The sequence below is a fragment of the Blennius ocellaris genome (assembly GCF_963422515.1).
Source record: "Blennius ocellaris genome assembly, chromosome: 6".
Taxonomy (NCBI): Eukaryota; Metazoa; Chordata; class Actinopteri; order Blenniiformes; family Blenniidae; genus Blennius; species Blennius ocellaris.
In genome coordinates this window covers 1041556-1059055 of record NC_137655.1, presented here as the reverse complement: position 1 = coordinate 1059055, position 17500 = coordinate 1041556, and the positions used below count along the sequence as shown (strand labels likewise).

Here is a 17500-nt window from a genome sequence, read left to right as displayed (position 1 = left end):
ATACATTGTGAAAAATATAAGCATGTATTATTTAACACATTGCAACATATTGTAATATATAGAAAATATATTGCAATGTATTAAATAATATATTTACATATATGCTTATATATGTCTCAATGTAGTCAGTACAGTTTGGGATATATAAGGATATATAAGTAATAATACACTCGATACATTGTGAAAAACATAAGCATGTATGTAAATCTATTATTGAATACATTGCAATATATGTTCTATATATCACAATATATTACCCCCCCCCAGCAGTGCCTGAAATGAGAGACGGAGACGATGACGATCAGGTTGAGGACGGCGGTGGCGAGGGAGACGAGGGACAGCAGGATGTTGAGGAGGACGTCCTCGGACCAGTGGACCGGCGGCTTCCTGCAGGAGGCGTTGAGGACCAGCGGGAAGCAGAGCTCCGCGGCGTCCACGGCGGCCATGATGGACACCCGCCGCGCTCTGACTGCCGCCACGCCGCCGCTCGCCTCCGCTTAACCCCTCGCTCTCTCTCTCTCCCTGCCTCGCACGCCCCCTCCTCCACCAATCGCCTTCCTCCATCCCTCCCTCCCTCCCTCCGTCCCTCCCTCCCTCCGTCCCTCCCTCCCTCCGTCCCTCCCTCCGTCCCTCCGTCCCTCCACCGGTGGGATTCTCCTGTCAACTTTACGGTACCATCGTTCGCCAAACGTCTCAGACCTTGATTGACGGGACTTTAAATGTTTAGGCTCCGCCCCCACAGGAGGACGCCGCTTCATGTCCACGTCCACGTTTAGCGCTCTGGAGGACAGAGGACGGGTATTTTGGAAAAGTATAGAAATTTGAAACCGTGACCTTTGACACAACAACAACAACAACAACAACAACAACCTGTCTTCCTCTCCTGGTGGTGTGTTCTGCACAGCGCCACCTATAGGCCTGCTTTATACCTGGATGCAGGTGTCTCCTGTGTGTCTCCTGTGTGTCTCCTGTGTGTCTCCTGTGTCTCCTGTGTGTGGCCTGTGTATCTCCTGTGTCTCCTGGGTGTCCCCTGTGTGTGTCCTGGGTGTCTCCTGGGTGTCTCCTGTGTGTCTCCTATGTGTCTCCTATGTGTCTCCTGGTTGTCTCCTGGTTGTCTCCTCTGTCTCCTGGTTGTCTCCTGTGTGTCTCCTGTGTGTCTCTCCTGTGTGTCTCCAGCGTGTCTCCAGTGTGTCTCCTAGGTGTCTCCTTGTGTGTCTCCTTGGTGTCTCTCCTGTGTGTCTCCTTGGTGTGTCCTGTGTGTCTCCTGTGTATCTCCTGTGTGTCTCCTTTGTGTCTCCTTGGTGTCTCCTGTGTATCTCCTGTGTGTCTCCTGGGTGTCTCCTGTGTCTCCTTGGTGTCTCCTGTGTGTCTCCTTGGTGTGTCCTTGGTGTCTCCTGTGTATCTCCTGTGTGTCTCCTGGGTGTCTCCTGTGTCTCCTTGGTGTCTCCTGTGTGTCTCCTTGGTGTGTCCTTGGTGTGTCCTGTGTGTCTCCTGTGTATCTCCTGTGTGTCTCCTTTGTGTCTCCTTGGTGTCTCCTGTGTATCTCCTGGGTGTCTCCTGTGTCTCCTGTGTGTCTCCTGGTTGTCTTCTATGTGTCTCCTGGTTGTCTCCTGTGTGTCTCCTGTGTCTCCTGTGTGTCTCCTATGTGTCTCCTGGATGTCTCCTTGTGTGTCTCCTGTGTGTCTCCTGGTTGTCTTCTATGTGTCTCCTGGTTGTCTCCTGTGTGTCTCCTGTGTCTCCTATGTGTCTCCTGGATGTCTCCTTGGTGTCTCTCCTGTGTGTCTCCTGGGTCTAACGTTTTAGGAAGATTTTTGGTTCTGGTGCTCTGGAACCTTGTTCTGGACCAGAATGTCCCCGATGTCTGACCGCCGTCTCCAGACCAGACCCAGGAAGTAGTGGACCTCCAACAGGAGACGCTTCTGGACCGTCCCACCTCGGACACAGGAGGACGGGTTCGGGGGTCCCGTCCTCACCGTGGGCCAATGGACAGGCTCTTCACCGTCTCACACGTGATGGAGGGGACAAGGGAGTCCTCCAGTCCAGTCTCATTGTGTTTTGTGGTCCTGGACAGGTCTACGGCAGACCACGTACCCCAAGAGGTGAAAATGGCAGAAGGAGTCCTGGAACCCTACGGTCTTCCTGGTCTTCCTGCGTCCAGATATGTCCACATCCAACCTCCGCCAAGGTGGGACCTTGTCCCTGTTCAGGACTCTCATGGACAGGGTGTCGTCTCCAGGGACAGGAAGGCGACTCCTGTCCTCACCGGGACCAGGAACCGTCCAACGCCATGGACGACTCCTGTCCACACCGGGACCAGGAACCGTCCAACGCCATGGACGACTCCTGTCCACACCGGGACCAGGAACCGTCCAACGCCATGGACAACTCCTGTCCACACCGGGACCAGGAACCGTCCAACGCCATGGACGACTCCTGTCCTCACCGGGACCAGGAACCGTCCAACGCCATGGACGACTCCTGTCCACACCGGGACCAGGAACCGTCCAACGCCATGGACGACTCCTGTCCACACCGGGACCAGGAACCGTCCAACGCCATGGGCGACTCCTGTCCACACCGGGACCAGGAACCGTCCAACGCCATGGACGACTCCTGTCCACACCGGGACCAGGAACCGTCCAACGCCATGGACGACTCCTGTCCTCACCGGGACCAGGAACCGTCCAACGCCATGGACGACTCCTGTCCACACCGGGACCAGGAACCGTCCAGCGCCATGGACGACTCCTGTCCACACCGGGACCAGGAACCGTCCAATGCCATGGACGACTCCTGTCCACACCGGGACCAGGAACCGTCCAACGCCATGGACGACTCCTGTCCACACCGGGACCAGGAACCGTCCAACGCCATGGACGACTCCTGTCCACACCGGGACCAGGAACCGTCCAGCGCCATGGACGACTCCTGTCCTCACCGGGACCAGGAACCGTCCAACGCCATGGACGACTCCTGTCCTCAGCGGGACCAGGAACCGTCCAACGCCATGGACGACTCCTGTCCTCAGCGGGACCAGGAACCGTCCAACGCCATGGACGACTCCTGTCCTCACCGGGACCAGGAACCGTCCAACGCCATGGACGACTCCTGTCCACACCGGGACCAGGAACCGTCCAACGCCATGGACAACTCCTGTCCACACCGGGACCAGGAACCGTCCAACGCCATGGACGACTCCTGTCCACACCGGGACCAGGAACCGTCCAGCGCCATGGACGACTCCTGTCCTCACCGGGACCAGGAACCGTCCAACGCCATGGACGACTCCTGTCCTCACCGGGACCAGGAACCGTCCAACGCCATGGACGACTCCTGTCCACACCGGGACCAGGAACCGTCCAACGCCATGGACAACTCCTGTCCACACCGGGACCAGGAACCGTCCAACGCCATGGACGACTCCTGTCCACACCGGGACCAGGAACCGTCCAGCGCCATGGACGACTCCTGTCCTCACCGGGACCAGGAACCGTCCAACGCCATGGACGACTCCTGTCCTCACCGGGACCAGGAACCGTCCAACGCCATGGACGACTCCTGTCCACACCGGGACCAGGAACCGTCCAACGCCATGGACGACTCCTGTCCACACCGGGACCAGGAACCGTCCAACGCCATGGACAACTCCTGTCCACACCGGGACCAGGAACCGTCCAACGCCATGGACGACTCCTGTCCACACCGGGACCAGGAACCGTCCAGCGCCATGGACGACTCCTGTCCTCACCGGGACCAGGAACCGTCCAACGCCATGGACGACTCCTGTCCTCACCGGGACCAGGAACCGTCCAACGCCATGGACGACTCCTGTCCACACCGGGACCAGGAACCGTCCAACGCCATGGACAACTCCTGTCCACACCGGGACCAGGAACCGTCCAACGCCATGGACGACTCCTGTCCACACCGGGACCAGGAACCGTCCAACGCCTTGGACGATTTTTAGAGTTTATTGAAAGATCTGGACAGTTTCTCAACTAAAGACACACACACACACACACACACACACACACACACACACACACACACACACACACACACACACACACACACACACACACACAGGTTGCGTCATGGTGTGTCCCTCACACCTCTGATTGGAGTCTCGTCCCGGAGGAAGAGACACTGAGACGGTCATTATGAAGTGTGAACGACGTCGTCTACTGAGGACGAGCAGCGAACTGTAAACAATATCCAGTGTGTGTGTGTGTGTGTGTGTGTGTGTGTGTGTGTGTGTGTGTGTGTGTGTGTGTGTGTGTGTGTGTGTGTGTGTGTGTGTGTGTGTGTGTGTGTGTGTGTGTGTGTGTGTGTTAAACATTTACTTTAGTACTTCACACACACACAGGAGTTGCATCATTGTTGCTGCTCGTTATCGTCTCTGATCCTCGAAGGGTTTTATTAAGGACTTTATTCTGAAGGGCTCACAGTTGGTCGTCTCCACGGTAACCTTCAGGACGTGTTTCCTCCACAAACTTCTGGAAACACAAAACATTTCTTCTCAACTTTTATGAAACGAAAGCGTAGAAACTTTACACTTGAAGCGTCGTCGTTCAAACGACTCCTCAGTTTGTTGACGTCTCTATAATCCAGACCTCAGTTTGTTGACGTCTCTATAATCCAGAGATTAAACTGCCAGAATGTGAGGCTCCATTTATGTTTGTTGTTTAAAATGAAAACCCGACTATTTTGTTTTGAAAATCTTTGAAAATGATGTCGTTTGCATGTCGGGCCACTTGATGGTTGTTTTTCTCACGAAACAGTAGAAAGAAACATCAAGATCCACGAAACCGGTTATTCAGTTAAAATTGTTCAACTTTCATAACCCAGATTATCGTAATCTGCAGATTATGTTCAAAATAGATTTACAACGAGACGAAGTAACTCATTTAATGAGGATAAATAAACAAACAAAATATTATCAAAATAAGATTATAGATTGTCTTCCTCCCCTAATCCAGATTATAGAGCATCTTTCACCTCTAACACCAGATTATAGAGCATCTTCCTCCTCTAACACCAGATTATAGAGCATCTTCCTCTAATCCAGATTATAGAGCATCTTCCTCTAATCCAGATTATAGAGCATCTTCCTCCTCTAACACCAGATTATAGAGCATCTTCCTCCTCTAATCCACATTATAGGGCATCTTCCTCCTCTAACACCAGATTATAGAGCAACTACCAAACTGGATTATTATTATGGTGACTGTCAAAATAAAAGCAGGAGCACATGGGCTGGGTGTGATGACACGCGCCTTTTTCAAAAAGTTTCATTTCCAGTGGCTCTGAGCAACGTTGTCATGGCAACAAGACTCATAAAGTAAAAAAAAAAATACTTTAAAGTTTTAAAGTAAAAAATAAAACATGTCCTCTGGACATGTTTTATTTTCTCTTGAAGACATTCGTCGCTTCATGGAAACAACATTTTAAAATTTCTCTGTCTTCTTCTTCTTCTTCTTCTTCCTGTAGCAGCGTTACAGCGCCGCCAACAGGCCCGCCATGCAGCTCAGACAGTGGACCAGTGTGAGACAGAGGTCCAGAGACGGGGGGACATGGTGGTAGGACGGGGGACAAGGCTGGGCGGACGGGGGACAAGGCTGGGAGGACATGGTGGTAGGACGGGGGGACAAGTCTGGGAGGACGGGGACAAGGTGGTTGGACGGGGGGACAAGGCTGGGAGGACGGGGGGGACAAGGCTAGGAGGACAGGGGGACAAGGCAGTAGGACGGGGGGACAAGGCGGTAGGACGGGGGACACGGCTGGAGGACGGGGGGACAAGGCGGTAGGATGGGGGGACAAGGTGGGAGGACGGGGGGGACACGGCTGGAGGACGGGGGGACAAGGCTGGAGGACGGGGGACAAGGCGGTAGGATGGGGGGACAAGGCTGGGAGGACGGGGGGACAAGGCGGTAGGATGGGGGACAAGGCTGGAGGACGGGGGGACACGGCTGGAGGACGGGGGGGACAAGGCTGGGAGGATGGGGGGACAAGGCGGTAGGACGGGGGACAAGGCTGGGAGGACGGGGGACAAGGCGGTAGGATGGGGGGACAAGGCTGGAGGACGGGGGGACAATGCGGGAGGACCGGGGGGACACGGCTGGAGGACGGGGGGACAAGGCTTGAGGACGGGGGGACAAGGCTGGAGGACGGGGGGGACAAGGCTGGAGGACGGGGGGACACGGCTGGGAGGACGGGGGGACAAGGTGGGAGGACGGGGGGACACGGCTGGGAGGACGGGGGGGACAAGGCTGGGAGGACGGGGGGACACGGCTGGGAGGACGGGGGGACAAGGCTGGGAGGACGGGGGGACAAGGCGGTAGGACGGGGGACAAGGCTGGAGGACGGGGGGGACACGGCTGGAGGACGGGGGGACAAGGTGGGAGGAAGTCAAAACCAATATTCACACGGTTCTTTGGTCTGTCCCTCATGTCCCTCTGGACTCATTCATACACAAGAGTTTCCTAAAGTTGACTTTGTCCTGAGTTTGTCTCCGGAAGCTTCACTGAGACGAAACAACTGAACGGCTGTCAGGTTTCGCCCTCTGGTGGCGTGTGTGTGTGTGTGTGTGTCTATGTGTGTGTGTGTGTGTGTGTGTGTGTGTGTGTGTGTGTCTATGTGTGTGTGTGTGTGTGTGTGTGTGTGTGTCTATGTGTGTGTGTGTGTGTGTGTCTATGTGTGTGTGTGTGTGTGTGTGTGTGTGTGTGTGTGTGTCTATGTGTGTGTGTGTGTGTGTGTATTTGTTCATTACAGGTTTTAGCTCATGTAGCCGTTTTGTCATATCAGCAGTTTAAATCACTTTCAGTTGTATAATTGTTTTTGTTTATTTTGTTTGTACTGTATATTTTTTATTTCACTTTATTTTATTGTTTCAAGCCATTTTAAATAATTCTGTGCTGTTAAAGTTGTTTATTCAGACCAGAGTTAATAATAGAGAATCTTCTACTCGGAATTTATTAAACTTGATTTTACTACAACAGAAATCATTCAGATTAAAACGTGTTTAATTCAGGGGATGTTTGTTTACGGCTGATTTTGTCTCCTCTTGTTGACACTTTTGTTCTTTAAATAAAGTTCCGGAGAGCTTCTGACGACCGGAAGTGACGCTCTTCCGCGTGTTTGCGGTGTTTTTCCAGCAGAGGTCGCTGTCCTCCAGGGTTCTGTTCGCCTCTTTTCTCAAAGCCGCAGTGCGCACGCGCACACAGCGCGTCCCTCCAAGTTGAAACAAAGGTTGTGGGGAAACCGGAAGTTTGTCACGGTGTCTTCAAAATAAGACATGCAGCGTGGCGTCAGCTTTTATTCCTGGTGATTTAATCAGAATGCCATTAATAATACAAAGTCGTTACACGTGTGTTTAAAGTTTTGTAACTTTAATGACGTAATGACAGCTGACACACACACAGACACACACACACACACAGAGACACACACACACACAGAGACACAGAGACACACACACACACACAGAGAGACACACACACACACGTGTCACATCTGTTATAATTTGAAAGTTTTAAAGCATCTGTATCTTTTAGCTCCTATTTCTTTTATTTGTACTTTTCAGAAGAAGTCATGTTGCTTTTTTTAGTCAAATACAATTACCGGCGAGTTACTAGTTACTAGTTACTAGTTACTAGTTACCAAACAACCACAACCAACCAAGAAACAAACCAAAAGCCTTGGTTGTGATCTATCTATTATCTATCTATCTATCTATCTATCATCTGTCTATCTAGCTATCTATCTATCTATCTACCTAGCATCTATTATCTATCTATCTATCTATCATCTGTCTATCTATCATCTGTCTATCATCTGTCTATCTAGCTATCTATTATCTATCTATCTATCTATCTATCATCTGTCTATCTAGCTATCTATTATCTATCTATCTATCTATCTATCATCTGTCTATCTAGCTATCTATCTATCTATCTACCTAGCATCTATTATCTATCTATCTATCTATCATCTGTCTATCTATCATCTGTCTATCATCTGTCTATCTAGCTATCTATTATCTATCTATCTATCATCTATCTATCTACCTAGCATCTATCATCTATCTATCTATCTATCTATCTATTATCTATCTATCTATCTATTATCTATCTATTATCTATCTATCTATTATCTATCTATCTATCTATTATCTATCTATCTATTATCGATCTATCTATCTAGCATCTATTATCTATCTATCTATCTATCATCTATCTATCTATTATCTATCTATCTATCATCTATCTATCTAGCTATCTATCATCTATCTATCATCTATCTATCTATCTATCTATTATCTATCATCTATCTATCTATGCTCTCTCTCTCTATTATCTCTCTCTCTATCATCTATCTATCTATCCATCTATCATCTATCTATCTATCTATTATCTGTCTATCTCTCTATCTATCTATCTATTATCTGTCTATCTATCTATCTATCATCTATCATCTATCTATCTATTATCTGTCTATCTATCTATCTATTATCTATCATCTATCATCTATCTATCATCTATCTCTCTATCTATCTATCATCTATCATCTATCTATCTATTATCTGTCTATCTATCTATCTATTATCTATCATCTATCTATCTATTATCTATCTCTCTATCTATCTATTATCTATCTATCATCTATCTCTCTATCTATCTATTATCTATCTATCTATCTATCTATTATCTATCTATCATCTATCTCTCTATCTCTCTATCATCTATCTATCTATCTATCTATCTATCTCTCTATCATCTATCTATCTATTATCTATCTATCTATCTATCTATCTATCATCTGTCTATCTATTATCTCTCTATCTATCTATCTATCTATCTATTATCTGTCTATCTATCTATCTATCATCTATCATCTATCTATCTATTATCTATCTATTATCTATCATCTATCTATCTATTATCTATCTCTCTATCTATCTATCTATCATCTATCTATCTATCTATCTATCATCTATCTATCTATTATCTATCTATCTATCTATCATCTATCTCTCTATCTATCTATTATCTATCTATCTATCTATCTATTATCTATCTATCATCTATCTCTCTATCTCTCTATCATCTATCTATCTATTATCTATCTATCTATCTATCTATCTATCATCTGTCTATCTATTATCTCTCTATCTATCTATCTATCTATTGCCGGTGTTTTTTATTGTGAAAGTCGATGGCCGGAAGCCGCTCTCGCCGCTCCGCCGCTTGACGCGCCGCCTGACGGAGACGCAGACGCGGCAGCGAACAGTCCCGGAGGTTCCCGGACGCGGTTGACGGCTCGGCGCGGCTCAGCTCGGCTCGCCAGGAGGGAAGCAGCGCCCCGCGGACCCGCGGACCCTCGGAGCCCCGGCACCCAGGCACCCCCTCCCCCTGCCCCCCTCGCCCCCTCGCCGGACGCCGCGGCGGGCGGACAGACGCGGCACCATGGCGGCGTTGGGCGCGGAGGCGGCTCGCCCCGCGCTCGGCTCCCAGCTCGCGCCGTCCCCGTCGCCGTCCCTCCAGAGCCTCCAGACCCACAGCCTGCCGCCCAACCGCGGCCTGGAGCGCGCGCTGGAGGAGGCGGCGGCCAGCGGCCAGCTCGGCCTCAGCTGCCGCAAGCTGAAGGAGTTTCCCCGCAGCGCCGCCAACCACGACCTGAGCGACACGGTGGAGGCAGGTGAGGCTGGCCGTTACCGTTACTGGAGGAACGCGTTACTCCGCGTTTCTGCCCCGCCCGCGTGCAGATGTTGCTCCAGCTGCTGGGAGGCCGCACCCCCCTCCCCTTACCCCCCCCATAACCCCCCCCCCACATACCCCTCATAACCCCCCCCCCCCCCGGGCACGAGACAAACTGAAAGTAGGCTTCCTACCCCCGGCTGGAAATCCCCCGATTCCCCGGAACCGGAGTGACCGGGAGGCGGGGGGGGGGGGGGGGGGGGGGGGGCTTTACTGGTTGTTTACTGGTTTATTTACTGCATGTTAACTGGTTTATTTACTGCGTGTTTACTGGTTGTTTACAGCATGTTAACTGGTTGTTTACTGGTTTATTTACTGCATGTTAACATGTTTATTTACTGCGTGTTTACTGGTTATTTACTACAAACAGGCTGGCTCTGTTTACTGCATGTTAACTGGTTTGTTTACTGCATGTTAACTGGTTTATTTACTGCGTGTTTACTGGTTGTTTACAGCATGTTAACTGGTTGTTTACTGGTTTATTTACTGCATGTTAACATGTTTATTTACTACATGTCAACTGGGTTATTTACTGGTTGTTTACTGGTTTATTTACTGCATGTTAACATGTTTATTTACTGCATGTTAACTGGTTTATTTACTGGTTGTTTACTGGTTTATTTACTGGTTGATTACTGGTTGATTACTGGTTGTTTACTGATTGTTTACTGCATGTTAACATGTTTATTTACTGCATGTTAACTGGTTTATTTACTGGTTGTTTACTGGTTTATTTACTGCATGTTAACATGTTTATTTACTGCATGTCAACTGGGTTATTTACTGGTTGATTACTGGTTGTTTACTGATTGTTTACTGGTGCTTAACATGTTTATTTACTGCATGTTAGCATGTTTATTTACTGGTTGTTTACTGGTTTATTTACTGGTTGTTTACTGGTTTATTTACTGCATGTTAACTGGTTTATTTACTGGTTGTTTACTGGTTTATTTACTGCATGTTAACTGGTTTATTTACTGGTTGTTTACTGGTTTATTTATCCAGGATGATGCATGTCTTTCCTCTGCGGTCCAGATAGCAGCAGCTGGTACCAGCGGTGGTCATGTGACCGTCTGAGGGAACTGGTTCCCTGGACCAGGTCTGGCTGGACCAGGTCTGGCTGGACCAGGTCTGGCTGGACCAGGTCTGGCTGGACCAGGTCTTGGGTCTCAGTGGTTCAGTGTGACGGCTTCACAGACTGTGAGTCTCAAGGATGTGTTTGATTCAGTAGTTGAACACGTTCACGTGTTCACTGAACGCCAAGCGACAATAAGAGACGTGAACTGAGAGCTGTGACCAACACACACACACACACACACACACACACACACACACACACACACACACACACACACACACACACACACACACACACACACACACAGACACCGTCACACCTGCACAGGTCAGGGTTCAGGCTTTCACTTTGTTGATCACTGAAGACTACGACTCCCATGATGCACCTGTGCTTCACCGTCGACCACGTTTCATTTCTTGCCGTTCGTCTACTGAGCACGTGCAGAACAACTGTCTGCTACGGCTAAGATGGTTTAAACTGTTGTTTATTATTATTATTGTTGTTATTGTTATTATTATTATTATTATTATTATTATTATTATACGTATAATTAGTCCCACTCCGATTCGTAGCACTCTTGGGTATATGTTGATACGACTCCTGTTCACAATTCAGTTTCCGAATAAATCCCAAAATACTACAAACAAAAGTGTTTGATACGACGCGCGTGGAAGATCAAAGGAGATCAGCGACACACAAAGCACATCGAAACGTGCAGAACCCTCGGGAATAGCTCGCTATGACTTTTAGTTAACGACGCCGCTCGTCATTTCCGAATAAATCGCCAAAAAAAACATAAAAATGTGGGAGATGAAAGGAGATTGGATGACCGGCGTCTGTTGCCATGGAGACGGCGAAATCAAAGTATGTCAGCAGCGGCAGAGGCAGGAACACAAAATCTGCCGTGGAATTTTCTAGTTTGATTTATTGTCCGGGGGAAAGACGCAGCTGGAAAACGCCTCTGTGGTGTTTACATGTAAACAGGCCGCCGGCAGCACAGGGGTTAAACATGGCCGACTTCTATCACGCCATCTCTGCTTGGAAAGCGTTTCTGACGCCGGCGTAGGCGGCGTGAACTGGGCCTGAAATATCCGAGCCGTGGAGAGAAACAAATAAAGAAAGAACCCCAGCAGGGCTTGAGAAGCGACGAGGGAAGAAGGAGAGTCTCCTGACGAACCTGCAAGTAAACGAGGAGAATCTGAGTGGCGGCGGCGTTTTGGACCGTCGTCTGGAGTCACATGGTCCTGGAGGAGAGGACGTGAACCTGAACCTGCAGGAGGTTTTCTTTTATCAAACGGCAAGTTTCTTACGATCAAACCTTAAAGTCCCAGTGAAACGTAAAACACTACTTTGTAAAAAAACGATAGTTGTGGTTCTACTTGTAAGGTTCCTCCGACTCTGCCCCACCACTGTTGTCACATAAAGTTATTTGAATTTTGAATCTCCAGCCGAGGAAGTCGGGGGAATCCTTCTTCTTCGTGGGCGGAGCCTATGTGTGACGTCACGAGTTGTGCAGATCTCCATCTGTTGTGTTTATATCGGCTTGTTTCCTCTTAAATATCCAAGTTTTTACAGTGTTTTGAAGTTATAGTCGGCGTTTTATGAGCCTTGATGAAAGATTGAGCCTGGAAGAGACCGAGAGAGGAGGAAAGGAGCACGGGCGGCGGGAGCCGCTAGCCGCTAGCTCGCGCGGCTAGCAGGAGCCATTAGTTCGGGCGGCTAGCGGGAGCTGCTAGCTTGGGTGGCTAGCGGCTAGTGGGAGCCATTAGCTCGGGCAGCTAGCGGGAGCTGCTAGCTTGGGCGGCTAGCGGGAGCCATTAGCTTGTGCGGCTAGTAGACGATCCAGTAACACCTGGACTCGTCTTCAGTGATTCAGTCTTCTAGCTCTTGGACGTGTTGGATCCAGGAAGTCGGTCGTTCTGCCAACAGTCAGGAGCCTCAAAGCCTCAAAGGTGAAAAGTGGCGGCTGCTGAGGCGAGGAGACGAGGACGAATGGAGGACGAAGCGTCTTCTGCTTCCTCAAACATGTTCCAGACGGGGTCACCGATGGCAGAACCACCTTCTGTGTCTTCTTCATCAATCACTGGGTTTGAAATGACCATGATGATGAAATCTGGTTCAATTCAGCCTCTTCGTGGTCAAAACTCTGATCCTCCATAATGTAAACACAACTTGGGCGTGTGCACAACTCGTGATGTCACTCTGTTATTGTCAGAAGCTCCGCCCAGCAGAGGAAATAGCGCCGTTTATCGGCTATTTTCTCTCAGATTGTCGTGTTTTAACATTTGACCTTCAGCCAGTTAGCAGGAAAACGTTCTAGAAGAGACACCAGAGGGTTCTGGAGGTGGAACCTTCATCTCACTGGGACTTTAAGAACCAGAGGAGCGTCGGTTCCACTGGTTCTCCAGGCTAAACAACCTCCTCTAGTCTGTAGAGACGGGAACGTGATTTATACGATTTCCATTTTTGGTTCTGCTCGACGATGTGGATTTGGAAATGAAACCTGCAGAGTCACCAGCAGGGGGCGTGTTGACGCCACTGGTGGGTCACGATTCCTTCCGGAGTCGATCGAAAACACGACGTTCAGTCAACTTCACTTTTCACTCGGTTATTAAAGTTCCTGCCAACTTAACCGATAACTTTAAATATGAACAAATCCAAAGTTTTACCCACGTGGACAGATTGTGAATGGCAGCTACAACTAACTGTAAGATTATACCTATATTCTTCTTTTTTTTTTACTTTACTTTCCAGTGTCGTCCTATAGTTGGTATTCTGGCTCTCCACCACTGTTTCACAACAGTTCCTCTTTAATCCTCCATCTTTCTCCCACCAACTTCAGCTAACGTCCAGATTATTATCATGTAGAGTAGAGTAGAGTAGAGTAGAGTAGAGTAGAGTAGAGTAGAGTAGAGTAGAGTAGAGAGATGTATTCCTCCTCAGGGGGAAACACAAACTTACAACAGCTCAAGGTAAAAAGGTGCAGAACTTATAAAATTAAGGAATTAAAATATGTAAACATATGTAAATATCTCAACAAGAGCAAAAAAGAGCACAAAATATTGAATATGTAAAAATTTAAATAAAAAATAAAACAATCCAGTAAAAAGAATGTACGTCTGCAATGTATGTTTATCTATTCACATAACATTAAAAAAAAAATACTTTTGATAACGTTGTTTTTGATCCAGTCCAATGACAAAATGATCACGAATTCGCAGAACTTGACAAATATGACAAATCCCAACCTGAGCACCATCAAGGAAGTCTCTTAAACATCCAAGGAATGTTGAAGTGTTTGGTTATTAACAGTGAATTACTCTGAGCAATGGCAAAGTACTTTATGTAGAATTGAAATGTATCATTAACTCATCAATAATTACAGAAAGTGATGAATCTTTTAGTTCCCAATATGACGGTGCCCCGTGTGAGGCGACAGTATAGACCGGGTAAAGCCCGGGTTTCATTTTTTTTACATTTTCATTCTTATTCATTTAGCAATATTGTTAATTTGTGACTTGGCGGTGACGTACACGAACACAACTGTTGTTCTGCGAAGGTTCTAAACACCTTGAGAACTTGAAGTTCCAGTCAGAGAAATGATCCGTTAAAGGTTCGTCATGGGAACGAGACAGGAAGACGTGAATGGAGGGAGACGAGAGAGTCTGAGGTGTGAGACACACCTCCCTCACTTCCTCCACCACACACACACACACACACACACACACACACACACACACACACACACACACACACACACACACACACAAAAGGAAGCGGTGGACTTCCAGGAATGTGTTGGGCTGTTGTGTTAGAGGAGGGGTCTATATCCGCCCGTCGTTCCCGCCACACCTGAACGTAGTGACAGCTGACACACACACACACACACACACACACACACACACACACACACACACTTGGAGAACTACTTGTTAACGTGCCGAGACGTTGTCGAGTCGTAAAAAAATTGATAAAAGTGAATTACAATTTTTTTTTTAAAGTGTTGTAAAGTCTAAAAGCGACAATATAATGATTTCACCACATGTGGTTGAAAAAGCCCAAAAATATCTCCCAGGGTAAAATCCTGAGGCGTCGTTGAAGCTGGAGAGTCACATGAAGTCATCGAAGTTAGAAACGAGGCGCGATCTGTCGCTTGACCTTTGACCCCACCCCCCCCCTCCAGCTCCCCGGAGCGCCATAATGCAGCCATAAAACCGTAAAATGACTCGTAAATTATAATTATTGTTTAGAGAAAGAGCAGCGTTATTATGGCTTTACTGGTTTGTTTACCTGATGAACTCGTATTCCTACGTCACGCCTCCACCTTCCTTTGTTGATGACCTTTGTGGGGGTGGGGGTGGGGGGGGCACCGTCATGAATACTGAATGAAGCAGTTAATGGAGCAGTTGATGGTTTTACAGTGAAGGAGCACCGAATGGAGACAGGAAGTAAGATGAAAGCAGGCAGGTTGCAGGTGGACTCCGTCCTGCGAGGACGCCACCGTCACCGTAACACCGTAACACCGTAGCACCGTAACACCGTAGCACCGTAGCACCGTAACACCGGGAGGACACGAACCCTCCGCTTTTCAAGTCAAATTTTTTTTATTTTTTTTAAATAGCTGTTTTCCGTTACACAGTGCAATATTTGTAATACGCAACAGAACCTCTGTGAGACGCTGCTCCTTGTCCTGGTCGCCATAGTAACCACTTCTTCTGCACATGCTCAGTAGAGACAATCTGTTCCTCCTGGTCCTGGTGTCAGGGACTCCCAGTCCGTATCCTCCTGGACTTGGCGCTTTTATTTTGACAGTCGCCGTAATGACACTCAAACTTTGGTGTTTTTTTTATTTTGAGTGCCTCGACTGTTCAAACTATTTTGATCAAATGTCAAAATTTTATCATTCAGGTCGATCCACAAACCTTGAATTCAAGGTTTCCAGCTCCTCCTTGATCCTCCTCCATTAGAACATTGATCCTAGGAGCTGCATTCAGAATCTGCTGTGTCTGTGTGAGCTGGACTGGCTCCGCCCACACACACGCCCTTCTATGGGAAGAGGAAGGAAGCACTTCCTCTCGTGGCGCCATGTGCCAGAGCAGAGCTGCCTGGTTGTGGGAGGAGTCAAAGGGGGGGAGGAGCCTACCTTGATTGTGATTGGCTGATCCCCCGATGACACTATATAGGGTTTGATTTCTGATTGGCTGCTTGGAGCAACACACTTTTTAAAAGAGGGCCGTCGTTCCAGGTCTGTAGACGGTCAGTACTGCTGGAGAACCTTTAGGAAGTTGTTCCAGGTATGGAGACGGTCAGTACTGCTGGGGGAGATGGTCAGTACTGCTGGAGGAGACGGTCAGTACTGCTGGAGAACCTTTAGGAAGTTGTTCCAGGTATGGAGACGGTCAGTACTGCTGGGGGAGATGGTCAGTACTGCTGGAGGAGACGGTCAGTACTGCTGGGGGAGATGGTCAGTACTGCTGGAAAACCTTTAGGAAGTTGTTCCAGGTGTGGAGACGGTCAGTACTGCTGGAGGAGACAGTCAGTCCTGCTGGTAGAGACAGTCAGTACTGCTGGGGGAGATGGTCAGTACTGCTGGAGGAGACGGTCAGTACTGCTGGAGAACCTTTAGGAAGTTGTTCCAGGTCTGTAGACGGTCAGTGCTGCTGGAGAACCTTTAGGAAGTTGTTCCAGGTATGGAGACGGTCAGTACTGCTGGAGGAGACGGTCAGTACTGCTGGAGAACCTTTAGGAAGTTGTTCCAGGTATGGAGACGGTCAGTACTGCTGGGGGAGATGGTCAGTACTGTTGGAGAACCTTTAGGAAGTGGTTCCAGGTCTGTAGACGGTCAGTACTGCTGGAGAACCTTTAGGAAGTGGTTCCAGGTCTGTAGACGGTCAGTACTACTGGAGAACCTTCAGGAAGTGGATTTGACCCAACATGAGACCTTTCAAAGTAAAGCTGCTCTGATTCAAGGTGTGTTGGAAGGGTTTGGACACTCGGTGTTTATTTGCCGACACTTGGCAGCGTGAAGCAGAAAGTGTGGAGGAACACGAGGACGTAGCGCAGTGGAGACAGGAAGTAGCCGCTCCCCCGCTCATTGTTCTCACACGTCTTCCTGCCACAGGTCTTTCTGCCCGCGGAGACTCTGGAGGACAAATGTCCTCCAAGAGGCTACTCATTGTACGGTCCTGTCTAGCACACCACACAAGGTCAGTACTGGGTAGGGCTGCAGCAAGGAATCCATACCATCGATTGAATTCCACTGTTAAAAGTCTCGGCGACTGATTTCGTCATGGATTCCTCGTGTCGGGTGATTGATGCTCCACTCGGCCGCCGTTCGCGCTCCGAAACATCAAAGTGGCGGCGCGGCGCTCGAGCTAACCGGCTAGCCGCTGCGGCGCGGTCGGATGCGAGGAGACAAAACAAAACAACCAGTGAAAAGCAGGGGATGTAAACAACAACAACAGAGGATCATAAGATAAGGCTGAGCTTCTGCTGTGATGTCACAAAGCTGAGAAGCTCTAAGCCCCGCCCACTTTTTAACCTACTTCCTGGACGAAACGCTCCAGATTTGGCTCCGCTTTACCTTACTGCCTTACCTTACTGCTCCGTATCACTTTACCTTACTGCTTTACCTTACTGCCTTACCTTACTGCTCTGTACCGTTTTG

At 48.6% G+C, this 17500-nt stretch overlaps 2 protein-coding genes across 2 annotated transcripts in view; one reads left to right on the top strand and one right to left on the bottom strand.

Annotated features, from left to right (window-relative positions):
* LOC308131366 (trace amine-associated receptor 13c-like) overlaps positions 1 to 446 on the bottom strand; it is a gene marked incomplete at its 5' end in the record, with an annotated part of 1788 nt that extends 1342 nt beyond the window's left edge. Inside the window, one exon of the mRNA XM_080498094.1 lies at positions 274 to 446. Within this exon, the coding sequence (XP_080354220.1) occupies positions 274 to 446 (173 nt within the window). The remainder of the gene's footprint in view (positions 1 to 273) is intronic.
* An 8879-nt stretch (positions 447 to 9325) lies between these two features.
* The window catches only part of lrch1 (leucine-rich repeats and calponin homology (CH) domain containing 1), a gene marked incomplete at its 3' end in the record, with an annotated part of 37939 nt that continues 29764 nt past the window's right edge, over positions 9326 to 17500 (top strand). Inside the window, 1 exon segment of the mRNA XM_080498092.1 lies at positions 9326 to 9696. Within this exon segment, the coding sequence (XP_080354218.1) occupies positions 9465 to 9696 (232 nt within the window). The 5' untranslated portion in view covers positions 9326 to 9464.